Genomic DNA, 13,552 nt, shown 5'->3' with positions numbered 1-13,552 from the left:
TTATGGAAGGGACTGTCTTATTAACAACCATCAGACGTCTTAAATAACTATTTCCGCAAAGTTTTGAGTGTGGCAATATTGTGATGGTTAGTTTAAAATTTAATTTAAGGTGTTTTTTTCATTTCATTATACATAAATTAGTTATAAAAATATACTTAAATGTTTGTACAAATTTTACCTATTAAGGGGCCCGCCTCGTCAGGGATGTATGTATGTGTGTTAGTGAGGCGGGATGATAAGAGCGACGCTCGATGGTGCTTCTAGCGCGGTATCGCCTCTAAGCGCAAGGCTCTGAATTGACGCGTAGTCTTCTCGTCGTCACAGGATAACTGTGAAATTTTAGCGGTGACCGCAACATTATATGGCGGAGAAATGAAGATAAAGATGTAATGCAAGTCCCTTAAGTGCTTTTAATAATCTGTACCGGTTGTTTTACGCCTAAACATTACCCTGAAAACATGCGTTTTAGCCATTTTAAGTCTTCTAGAAATACAGTTTAAAACATGATCAAAAATTAAAACTATTTTTGGGGCCTCAGCGAACTTTTAAATGCTTTTCGTAAACATACCCCACTCGGATATTTTGAGTAGTTTTGAAATCGCGTTGTTTTTCCTGAAGCTCTGCGCACCGTCTGTGTGACCAGGTAGGCGGAGCCCTTAAACAAGTTCTTGTATAACGGTTTTCGTAAACTTAAAGCCAAATTTTTATGTCAGTCCGAGCATGTACTGAAAGCATGAAATCGTGTGGTGTATAGTTTAGGATCAACGGTTATGTTCGCATGTAGCATTCGTCTTAAAAATTATTATTTTTAATGTGTCCTTAATAAATTAAATACAAATTTAAACCTCAAAACCAAAGTAACCTGAGTTTTCAAGGGTTTTTTGGAGAAACATATTTTTTATTGATACACGAATGATATGTATGTATTAAAATTTTGAGTTTTAAGATGAAGATTTCATACGGACTTTGAATCCAAATCTTTATGCCACACAATTTAACGCTTTCAGGGCATGCAAGAACTGACGTAAAAAAAATCGTCTTTAAGCCAGTAAAAACAATTAAATAAGGACTTGTTCAGTAGGGAAAAAAAACTTACAAACGATAAAAAAATCCATATATTGTGAATTGAAAAACCAATATTAATAATGTTCAGAAACACAAAATAATTAATTATACCATCCCCTTAAACTACGTCACAAAATGCCGTCTCCAGACAGTTCCTTAACTCCAAAGCGAGGAAGAAGAAAAAAAAACCGCGGGGAAAGCGTCTGGTGTTCTGTCAGCGTTGTCTCGTAAGTAACTCAGACTTGCGTGTGTGCGCGCGTGTGTGTGTGGAAACCTACGGCTATTTCTGGCCGCAGCCAGATCTGCATCGTCCACGCCTGCCAAGCTGTGACGTCACAAAAGGGTTAGGGCAGGGCTCGGAGCTCCTGGGGAAGGGGGGGGGGGGGAGAGAGAGAGAGAGGGACGTATTATAACCGTTTTCCGCAGCAGAAGGCGCCGTCTCGGACGCTGGCAGACGGCAACGACAATCGAAGCGGGCCAAGGAAAAGACACAGAGAGGTCGCGGCCAAGAAGAGGAGTGGTAGATGGGGAAAGAATTTTTTCTCGGTCAGGGAAGGGGGGAGGGGAAGGGGGCGAATAGAATCACAGTTAGCGGGGACGAAAACGACGTACTATAAAAATCCCCGGAGCCAGGCCAGGGGCGTACAAATTTCCACACCTCGGCTAAAAAAAAAATTCGAATCTTGCTTTTGTTAGTGGCGTCCGATACATTCTTTCTTGTTGGTTCTCTTGAGTCTCTTGCGTTTTTATGTAATTAAAGTAACATTTAACATGAAGCTGAAATAGACCTTGAATAATGGCAAGTTTTTAGATTTTAATTTAATACAATTTCTTGGCCATACGCCATTGCAGTTTTGCACTGTTTGTCATGGAAAAACTCATAAATGCAAAATAATAAATAAAAAATGAACAAAATTAAAATATATGAAACAAAAAAATTTCCTAAATTAACTTATATAAAACAGTCAAATCTAGTGATGCACCTAAACAAGTATTATAGACAACACAACGACGACAACACATACTAACACATTCAATATTAAATATCATACAGCAAAAGAATTCCGTGGAAGAATTTTTTTTAATGAAAAAATAATAACAGCATAGACGAACACAGTGGTCTAAAAACTACGAGACAGTTTCAAAAGAGACAGATAACGCAGAAAGACAACAAAACCTGGACAACGCAGCACAACGATGAATATAAAGATATTATGGACAGCACAACTACAACACCGATCAAAAAACCAGAGGGTTGATATATGTTTGACCTCTTCCCCTAGCACAGCCAATGGTAGGCGAGGGCACCCCTGATTAACCGCGCATTTAAGGGCTGATATTATTGGCTGGTGTATTGCTGCTATGGTTGTTTGTTTGACAAGAGACTTTTGTGATAAATTGTTTAATTTTTTAATTAAAATAATCCATATACTTTTAATCCAATAAAACGTTGACAGATTTTATTATAATTGCTGACAGTAAATGCTGATTCCTTTAGTTTCCTTTTAGTGGTGCAGCATTGTCCCAAAGTATTTTATGGCTGTTGCCCAGGCATATTCGGCAAGTATAAAATTTTGAGTTTCACCCTTATTTATGCTGGTTTTTGTGTTCTGTTATGCGTTTTGAAAGGGACCTGCCTCTTTCTCCGATGTACATGCAAACACATTCACAGGGGATTTCTGGTAATTATGCCTTTTTAGAGGAATTTGACTTAATAACTGTTCTTAGTCTGTGTTTGTTTCCAATTGTCTTATTGCATTTATTAATTTTTCCCATGACAAACATAGCAAAATGCAATTTCGTATGTCCACGAAATTGTATTAAATCAAAATTTCCCATTGCTCGAATCATACAAAGAACGTATAGTAGCTTTTAATTCCACGAGTGGTTTTTTTTTTTTTTCATAATGTCAGGAGTTTAATAACTTATGTCTAGAAAAGTAGCATTGAATTCCCTTTGTTTACATTTCAAAATTCCACTTTCAGCAGCTTTCAAATATTTTGCGGATCGTTTAAATCAAGCTATCTTATTAAAAGTAATTTTTTCGGTGGTTTTAACGTTTCAAAAAAAATTCAAAACCTTAGCATATTTAACTACAACCGCCACTGAACAGGATAATATTAGCAAACTGAGTTAACCTAAGCAGAAATCCATACATGTGAAATGTATTTTAAAAGAAATAAATATTTATATCATTAGCTAATACTTGAAATACTACAGCTTTATTAAGTTACAATCGCTAATCTTTAAATTTTGAAACTATCAATAATCAAACAATACAAATTAATCATATTGAACATTTGGTTTCTGTTAACAGATATTTAAATTGGCATTTTGAAAGAGAAAACATTTTGAAATCATTTATTAAGTTCACGTCGCTGTTGTAAACAATATAGCCGACCATGCTACTATTTTGAATATTTTTTTATGCTCAGTGTAATTGCATCCACACGCAAACTGTATTTGGTAGTTAATAAAGTGAGAATTGTCTAGCCACTTATGTTTATTAGATCATCAATAAGATTGTTTCTTAGCAAATTACTGTGACATATTCATGTGAAATGATTACCAGTATACCTTAAAATAGGACGTGTAGGTAAAGCTGGGTTATTTAATATGCGAAAGCCAAACGCAGTTAGCTTAGGGATATTAAATTTACTTCATTCACCGATACCCGATCGAAAAGCAACAGGGATTATGGAGTGTATCCTTAACTTAAGAACGCAGTCAAACTACCAAATTGTATGAACTGCAGTAGTATTGGTTATAAAAAAATATACATTTTACTTTAGGTGGCGAAAGGTGTATTTGTAACTTGGCAAACTATAAATTTTGTTAGGTGGGCAATATACTATTTTTGTCCTCACATTTTAATACCATTATCTTTTGGTTAGTAAATATAAAACAAAATAGATTCGTTTTTTATTCTTAACTATACTATATGCGTAATTATAACTGATCGTGCCTAAACTTATAATCATACATTTATAGAATGTAACAATTTCACTTCAGTATTATTAGGTTTTATTGAATTTAGAGAGCATAGTTTCCTGCTGTACCAGTTACATCAATGTAAACAGGTGTGATAAAGGCATACTGAAATGAACTTTATTACGTTTGATCAGTTTCTTAGTATCGTTCCCGTTGAAGCAGAATGTTAGAGGCTGATTTTAATGTAGGCTGCTGACATAAATTTACTAAGTGTTTTCGTTTTTATTTAATAAAACATTTGTTTTAAATAGGAAAAACTCCATGAAGTGGTTTATAACGAATATTTAAATGTTTTTAATTTCCAGCAATCATTTCCTTGAAGTAGAGTATTTATTCTTGTGTCTGTCACTTGATTCGTTTGATCGAGAAAGTGTTTATAAATGTGGTTAGAATAGGCATCTCTTTTAGAATGAAATTGAATGGAAAGGTTTTAAAAGTTGCAGGCATGGCATTGTTTCAGGCTGAAAGCAATAGTTTTTCTTCTGTCCTGGTCGTACTGTTAAAGCATATGGACAACAGTTCAATGAACGGTAAAGGGAAGAATGCTCCAAGGAGAAGGCTGATGAGGAAAGGAGATTACGCGAAAAAAAGGCTTTAAGGCCCTGTCACACTTTCAGATATTTGTCCCTAACTATATTAGACAGTAGATTTGGAGAGGTAGTATCGGATCGAAAAAAATATTCCAATTTTCTACACCAAATAAATTTAGACAGATAACCTACGATGTGTTTTAAATCATGTCACACTACTGAAGTTAACTTTTGGTCTGAGCTGTTTAAGACTTTTCAATTGTAATACGAAATAATTTATCGCAATGCTGGATGGAATTTTGGAACGTGTTATGCGATTTGTGCTCTTATAAAACTTCCAACATGCTTGAAATTAACCTACAATAATATTAGTTACGTAATAAAATAAGTGTTCAGTGTTTTTTTCAACATTGCAGATGAGTAATTTCATTATTCAAACATAAAATAATTTCGCACACAATTTTCATAATAACATTATTTTGTTATTTCACTTATATATCGACTTAAATTTCCCATGTGTACATCGCCGTTTCAAAGATCCGCTGTGACGGAAACGGATGTCGTTTCCGTTTTCGTTAGGCACGAATTCGATTTGCTGATTGCATTCAACATTTAAAAAATTTCAGAACCCATCTTATATGAAAAATAATTTCTGGACACTCGAGTCACCCAAATCGTCAAACAAACCAAGCTGTGATAGTGACGTATCCGGTGACGTCATAATCCTCAAAAGTTTATTCGACACAACATATCGGAAGGTTTCGGAAGAGAAATTTTGACGCCGTGTCAGGGCCTGAAGAAGTGGAATACGGGGTAGCGTGTTATCACGTGGGCACAAGCGGTTGTATTCGTGGTGAACAGTCTCGGTTGGGAAAAGGAAGGGGGGGAGGGGTTGGAAGGGGTCAGGGAGGGGACTTGGACGTCATGTATCACGTGACTGTTTCCAATTCCCCTCCCCCCTTAACTGCTAGCAAACCGTGAAACGGTATTTTGGCAGACACAACCGCCGGCGTATTGTCCGTTCTTCGCCACACGTCTAGAGCCACGGGGTCACATTAGTATTACAAATTATATAAAAGAAATTTTTTTTAATATTTTTCAAACAAAATTTTAATTGAATTGTTTTGCTGAATAAGTTAGATAGGTTTCGAAGTAAAAAAAAAATACGAATATATTCGTTGTAACTTTCAGAGTATTAGCAAAGTAATTTTAATGTTTTAATATTTTTTTTAACACGAATTTGTGGACGAACGAAATTATACGGATGTTGTACGATTGCAGCAAGAAATTATGTCCAAACAAAAAAAAATCGGTTGTCTGTAAAGTCGGTTTACGGACGATAGTTTAACGTGACAACGTCATAACAAAACATAAATGAAATGATTCCATACTTTTATGAATAAAATTGAATCTAATTTATTGAATTATCACTATTTTGTATGGATACAAAGAAGGAGTGAAATGATATCTACAATTTAATTGATAAATTTACTTTTATTTACATTCATTCAAATATGTTTATTACTTTAACGAAGAGATTATTTTAACTACAAGTTTTATACAAGTTTGCTTTTTAACTTCTTCCAATCTGTATTATTCTGTTAAGGATAGGACGATGATAGGAAAAGTAGGAAACGAATGGGAGTGTTTGAAGTTTAATGTGCCTCGACAAAGTCAAATCGATGGAAGAGAGATAGATGCGGCGCCAGCGTACAATGAGCGTAACGGGTCAATGTGCGTAACGGGACAATGAGTCATCCTTTTTCGTGCGTGCAGCCGGCGTTCATCGATTTATTAGACGTTGTCACGTCAAAAAGTGAATAATTCGAAGAGGCACTAAGTGACACCCCATTTCTAGCCGGACACCTGGACTGCCCGACGTGGAGAGATGTCTGCTCTCTCGACCAAGAAAGAAGGAAGCCCAGAGACACACACCGCACTCGGCCTAGGCGGCAAACAGACATAGGCGCGCAGGTCGAAACACGTCGCCTCCAGCTGCAGTCGTCTGCATCGACCCAGCCCGACGATAACACGTGATTACTGATTAGACGTGGTTTAAAAAGTGAAACATAGAATACCAGGAGGTTGAAAGGTGCCCAAGGCACCCGTTTCAGAATGCTGAATATAACAAACACTTAAATATAATATACACGAAAGGTTTTAAAAAAATTTCAATTGCTTTCAATTCGTACACACGAAATTAATTTTTGATTAAAAAAAGTTTACAAAAAATTATTTTTGTAAGTGCATCTGTGCTATTTATCTGTAATTTTAGCAGCAAGATATTGAGTGATCACAAAAGAAGAATATAATTTAAAAATTCAAGAAGGCGTAACTACAAAACAGCAAATCCGCCAAGAAACATATTTATAAAAGAAAAGAAAAGAAATAAAATTATAAACTGTAAGATAAGCACATTATTAAAAAATTACAAAACAAAGATGTTCGAAAGGGCATAATTAAAAAATTCGAAAAATCATCAAAATATTCCCAGTAATGCAAATGTATATTTCCAAAATGGGAAATTTATTCAACGTTTTTCGTTTAAAGCATAACTCTCTGAAATATAAGACTTTATAGTCATTATAAGCCTAGTTTTTCGTAAGACACCACTATAATTTAATAATATAGGCGTGCTACTGCGTAATCTCATTAAATCATACGTACCGATTTTCAGTACATGCTTAGAGTAATTTGTCATTCTCAACTGTGAGTGAACGTACGGAACATGTAGTCTATGCTCAAATTGTGAAAAAAAAAAAAAAAAAAAACACATGACTACACATAAACATAATCTTCGTAAACGGTTATAAAAAAATCCTGCTTAGGATTGGAGTGAAATAACTCTTTCCAAAAACCAAATATAAACTTGCGGCTTTAAGATCAAGATATGGTGCTGACTATAATACATAAAATTTCGCTCTACTCTAAAGAATAAAGTTAGATATTCGCAAGGCAGTTTTTTTCCCCCTCTGGCTGGTAGAATCGGTATGGGATCATCAACCAAACAACTTGAAAAAAAAAATCAACTATCGACAACACATTTGATAGACAGAGATGAAACTGAACTGTTTTTGGTGTTAATTTTTACAACTCTCTCGTCGTCAGCCCAGCGTTCGTCTGTGCTGTAATTATTTTCGTGACAATTATTTATTTATTCCACGCATCTATCTGTGCTGTAATTATTTTCGTGACAATTATTTATTTATTCCACGCATCTATCTGTGCTGTAATTATTTTCGTGACAATTATTTATTTATTCCACGCATCTATCTGTGCTGTCTGGACACGTAAAATTTGACATCGCACACAGAGACAAAGGGTTTGTTTGGATCAAAAAAATATTTGTTTATATATGGCGAAACAAATATTTACTTGGTGAAACAAACATTTTGTTAGTTTAACCAAACTCGGTTAGAAACAAAAATGATTTGTTACACCTAACAAAATACACATTTGAGTCGAGAAAATCATTTTGTTGGGTCAACAGAATCCTCCCTGCTACAAAATATTTGTTTGAATCAAGAAAATACATTTATTTCACCATATATAAACAAATATTTTGTTGAGGGAAACAAACCTTTCTCTCAGTGCAGGGTATTGACTTCATTTGAGTGTGCTTTATGTAAGTATGCACACTTTGGTTTTCTCAAGTTTGTGTGTGTTAAAAACTGACAGGGAAATGCACTGAAATAAAACAGAGGCAGTTTTTTTTTGTAACAATAAATAAAAAAACAAACAGTTTTATTTCGAGAGGTTGGTATGTACAAGCGGTGGAGGCGGTGGGAAGCCTACAACTCACGTATTTTCGGTTCCCAGAAAGAATTTCCGAAGATTTCCGAAGTTTTGCGTTTTGGTATTAACGCCACTTCAGCCGCTAAACCAGAAGTTTCCAATGAAAACAAGCATGTTGTGACTGACCTGACCTAACCTAACCCTTCGATTTTTTTTTTAAATTTCAATTTTTGAGAGAAGTCCGAAGTTGCACGAACGTGGTAGGGAACCCAGGGGTGCCCACAAGGGGGGTAACGATGCAGACTGCGTCATTAAAATTTCAGGGGGGGGGGGGGTGTTTAAAAGACGAGAAAAAGTATATATGATTTACATAATTATAGCTTCTAATGTGAAAATACGTTTCTGGTGCTTTGATAATTGAAAGGGATCTTGCAAATCAAATTGGCAACCCCGCACACTTTCCTCAACAAAAGCAGTTTGGCATCTGTCGGTTCAGGATGGAAATATTACCTGATATGACCAAAATTATTATTAGAAAATCAGTTTTTATTAATGCAAAATGTGATAAAATATAATACTAAAAAAGTATATTATAAAATAATTGAGTAATCCATTGAGAAAATGGCATAAAAAATTGCGGGGGGGGGGGGGGCGCATCATTAGGTTAGGGGGAGGTGAGGAACCGAAACTACGTGAGTGGTAGGCTTCCGGGAGGCGGTGCCTCGCGGCCCCCGTGCAGGCGCGGAAGTCACGTGAACAGGAAGTCGGGGCCCTTGAAGGTGCCGCAGCGCGGGAAGCCGGCAGGGGCGGCAGGGATGTCCTCGTCTCGGCCGACCCGCAGGACCAGCTGCGGGCCGGCGCCGGAGTCGTCCGCCACGTCTCCGCCGCCGCGGCCCCGCGACTCCAGCAGCCAGAAACCTGCGGCCGCGCCACGCCGTTCGAGCTCACAAGACAGTACATGGAGTAATTCTGGAGGTTTCGACGTCACTATCTCAGTTCTCTGAATGATTCCTACGATGGGGAAGATCGATTAAAGCATTATTTTGGACATTGCACTGATACGTGATAGAGAAAAAAAACCGAAGAGCGGACAAAGAAAATCGAATTTTCAAACACGCAGAAAAACAAACCAGAAAACAGCCCATGCCGTTCAAGCTTACAATACAGTTTATGAAATAATGTTGGAGGGTTATGACGTCACTAGATCAGTTCTCTGAATGATTCCTATGACGGAGAATATCGATCAAGTCATTATTTTGGACATTGCACTGATACGTGATAGAGAAAAAAACCCGAAGTGCGGACAAAGAAAGTCGCATTTTCAAACACGCAGAAAAACAAGCCATATAACAGCCCATACTGTTCAAGCTTACAATACAGTTTATGAAATAATGTTGGAGGGTTATGACGTCACTAGATCAGTTCTCTGAATGATTCCTACGACGGGGAAGATCGATTGAATCATTATCTTGGACATTGCACTGATACGCGATAGAGAGGAAAAAAACCGGAAGAGCGGCCAAAGAAAATTGAATTCACTTACACAGAAAAACAAGCCAGAAAACAGCCCATACTGTTCAAGCTTAAAATACAGTTTATGAAATAATTTTGGAGGTTTCGACGTCACTAGCTCAGTTCTCTAAATGATTATTACAATGGAGAAGATCGATGAAATCATTATTTTGGACATTACACTGATACGTGATAGAGAGAAAAAAACCGAAGAGCGGACAAAGAAAATCGAATTTTTTAAACACGCAGAAAAAAACAAGCCAGAAAACAACCCATGACGTTCAAGCATGAAATACAGTTTATGAAATATATTACATATGAATGAGAGGCGTGCCAGGTTGCTACATTACAACCCCGTGAGAGTCATGTGCATCTAATCCACTGTTAACACCCACCAGGTGCCTCTATCAGCCATCATCACCAATCAGTTACCCCTATATTCCATATCCACCAACAAAAACCTCCTAAACATCACTAGCTCAGTTCTCTAAACGATTATTACAATGGGGAAAATTGATCAAATCATTATTTTGGACATTACACTGATACGTCATAGAGAAAATTCCCGAGGAGCGGACAGAGAAATTTGAACTCGCAAACACGCAAATAAAACACGAGCCAAAAAATAGCCCATTTCAAATGCTAAATGCAAAGACAGAACAGAAAATTCCGTTGTAAGGAATGAGTCAGTACAATGTCACTGCATCGGCAAACACATTGGACTGATTACGAGACAGTTTGAGGCACAAAAAAAAGTGTAATACAGTGAACAACAACTTTGGACAACACAGCAATACGCAGATATTCTGGACAAAAAAAAACATCAAACAGCGTCGAACATTTGTCATTGTCTGATTTTGTCTTCTTTTCTGTGTATTTGTCTATTCATCTTTCTTTGTCCGTTCTTCGGACATTAAATTCAAACTAGCAATGCTTAAACAAATACTGCTGATTTAAATCATTTTTCAACAAGTTTAGTAGCTTGACCTTCCATCGAATATTTGGCTTACGAAATGTAACCAATATTTTGGAAAATTAAATTCTAATTATTTAAAAGCATGAGTCTTTTACTTATATTAATTAATATTACAGGCAGTTGACTTGCAGGCTCTAAACCGAAAGTCATTTTGCTGTAAGTTAAATAAACCGCAAAGTCATTTTACCGACAATCCTCTGGTCAGCAATCATTTACCTAGCAAGTTATTTTATCAAAAATGAAAATATTTATCTTTCAGAGAACTGTCAACAGTCTAACATGAACTAGATCAAAGGTCGATCTGCGAAAACAATTACACTTTAAATATTATTTGAACGAAATTCGTTTTACAGACAGTATTTGACCGACAACCCGAATGTTAATCTTTACGGAAAAAACAGTTATCTCTGAGAACAATCTTTTGAATGACAGGCACTAGATCGAAAGTGTGAGTTAATTTTTCCTTATTGGGCATAAGTTTTATTTTAAAAAATTATATATTAAGTTAAAAAAATAAAGAAACGAAAGGGTTCTATTTGTGATGAAGTTACCAAAATATATTTTATTTTGAAAATTATGTATAAAACTTTGAGGAACATTGTTTCTAGAAGAAATTGTTCTGTGTAACTAATTCATTTGTATTTTAAAGTAAAAAAATCAGAGTTTGTAGTTTAATGTGAAAAATTAAAACAGAGTTAGTTGTTTAATGTGTTGATGATTTGATATTGTAAAATAATTTTTTTCTATAGGCTTTGAAATAAACTGAATACCCAATAAGGAACGTTGTCTTTAGAGAGCAGTTGTTCCGTGCAACGTATACAATAGTTTTTAACATAAAAAATTAAAATAAATTAAGCGGTTGAATATTTTTTAATGCGAAACTGTACAACAGGCAAAATATAGTTAATTTTTTAAAATGTGAATCATTCATTTTTTTTATATAAACTTAGATACGCAATAAGGAACTATTGCTTCCTGGTAACATGTAGTTGACAGAGGCACTGGAACGAAAGTCACACTGCCGAAAGTAATTTAACAGAGAAGTAATTTGACCGACTGTCATTTCTCAAACATTCCTGTTGAAATGACTCTCAGTTTACTGACATCTGCCTGCAGGGACGCATCCAGCGAGACTTCTCGGGAGAAGCCGTCATACAAATAAAGGATGTGGTTGCAAACCAAGACGTTAAGGGGGTGCCTCCCATTTCAGGTAAAGATTTTATATTTACAGTAACCATATATAAATTTGCAGTTTTTTCAATTGTTTAACTTTCACGAAATGAAAAATATATACAGCGCATACTTTTTGCATAATTATCTTCTAAACTTACAATTTTAATGTTTTTAGGTTGTACAAATAAGGAGAATTTAATTTATTGCAGAACTGAAACAGTTTAGGTATAACTGCAATGCCACTGGCTACTTCAACAAATAGTTTGAATTTCTATCAGAAAATATTAATTAATTTTACCTGGCATTTCAAAATTCTCAAATTTGTTACGATTTTGACAGCCAAGAAACATGAAATGAGTTTCTGTGATAGAAATGCTAACCATATCATGAAGTAGCCAGTGGCATTGCAGTTAAACCTAAAAAGTTTCAGTTCTGCAATAAATTAAATTCTCCTTATTTGTACAACACAAAAACCATTAAAAATGTAAATTTGGCAGATAAATATGCAAAAAGTATGCGCTGTATATATTTTTAATTTCGTGAAAATTAAACAATTGAAAAATACTACAAGTTGATCAGTAATTAATATAAATATAAAATCATGACCTGAAATGGGAGGAACCCCGTCAAGGGGCCTGCCTCGTCAGGGGTGTATGTGTGTTAGTGAGGCGGGATGATAAGCGCGACGCTCGCTGGTGCTTCTAGCGCGGTGTCTCCTCTGGACTGGCGCGCGGTCTTCTCGTCGTCACAGGATAACTGTGAAACTTGAGCGGTGACCGTAGCGTTATATGGTCGATAAATGAAGATAAAGGTGTCATGCAAGTCCCTTAAGTGCTTTCAAGCATCTTTACCGGTTCTTTTACGCCAAAAAATTACTTTGAAAACACGCGTTTTAGTCATTTTAACTCTTCTAAAAATACAGTTTAAAAATTTAATACGAAATCAAAAGTACCTTTCGGCCCTTGGCGAACTCTTAATTGTTTTTCGTATGTGTGCCCGGGTAGGCCGCCGCTAGTGCACCAAACAGAACTATTCTCGCCGAGTGGCGCATTTACGCCAGCAGTGGCCCCGGGGTGTGTGCACACACTGGCGCGTTTATAATCATCACTACTTCCCTGATATAGGTACTGCCATTTCTTCAAGTTATGGCGGAATCAAGATTCCACACCAATAGGTTTATTTTAGAAGCGCAAGAAGGAAATCGCAAACTGGGACATGCTTGGAAAGGAATACTAATAGAGATTTTAAAAAAAATGTTTGACATGGCACTAGTTCCTCCGAAAAATTTTTTTGATCTAACAATTGTAAATGTTGCAGAGTGGCGCGTTTTGAGTTTTCCTAGTGCGAAATGAGCCAAAAATCTGTCAGAAAAAGGCTTTTGAGTGTTTCCAACATGTATGGTCTCGAACACAGTTATTTGATAGTTTCAACTTTTCATGTAAAGAAAAGTTGTAACACGCGATATTTTAAGAATTTAAATTTAACATGAATATACCCTATAAAATGAAATGAACAATGAAACTCGGGCTATGAAGTGGCTTAACCCCTCCCCCCCTTCCCCCCAATTCCA

General features: G+C 36.0%; 1 protein-coding gene across 1 annotated transcript in view; it reads right to left on the bottom strand.

Moving 5' to 3' along the window:
- Nucleotides 1-8,293: 8,293 nt before the first annotated feature.
- Nucleotides 8,294-13,552, bottom strand: part of LOC134540332 (uncharacterized) — a 70,517-nt gene continuing 65,258 nt past the window's right edge. The window contains exon 13 of the mRNA XM_063382994.1: nucleotides 8,294-9,239. Coding sequence (XP_063239064.1) covers nucleotides 9,070-9,239 — 170 coding nt within the window. The 3' untranslated portion in view covers nucleotides 8,294-9,069. The remainder of the gene's footprint in view (nucleotides 9,240-13,552) is intronic.

Source organism: Bacillus rossius, chromosome 16 (assembly GCF_032445375.1).
Source record: "Bacillus rossius redtenbacheri isolate Brsri chromosome 16, Brsri_v3, whole genome shotgun sequence".
In the NCBI taxonomy this organism is placed as follows: domain Eukaryota; kingdom Metazoa; phylum Arthropoda; class Insecta; order Phasmatodea; family Bacillidae; genus Bacillus; species Bacillus rossius.
Note: the sequence above shows the minus strand (reverse complement) of the source record. Positions and strands in the feature narration are given on the sequence as shown.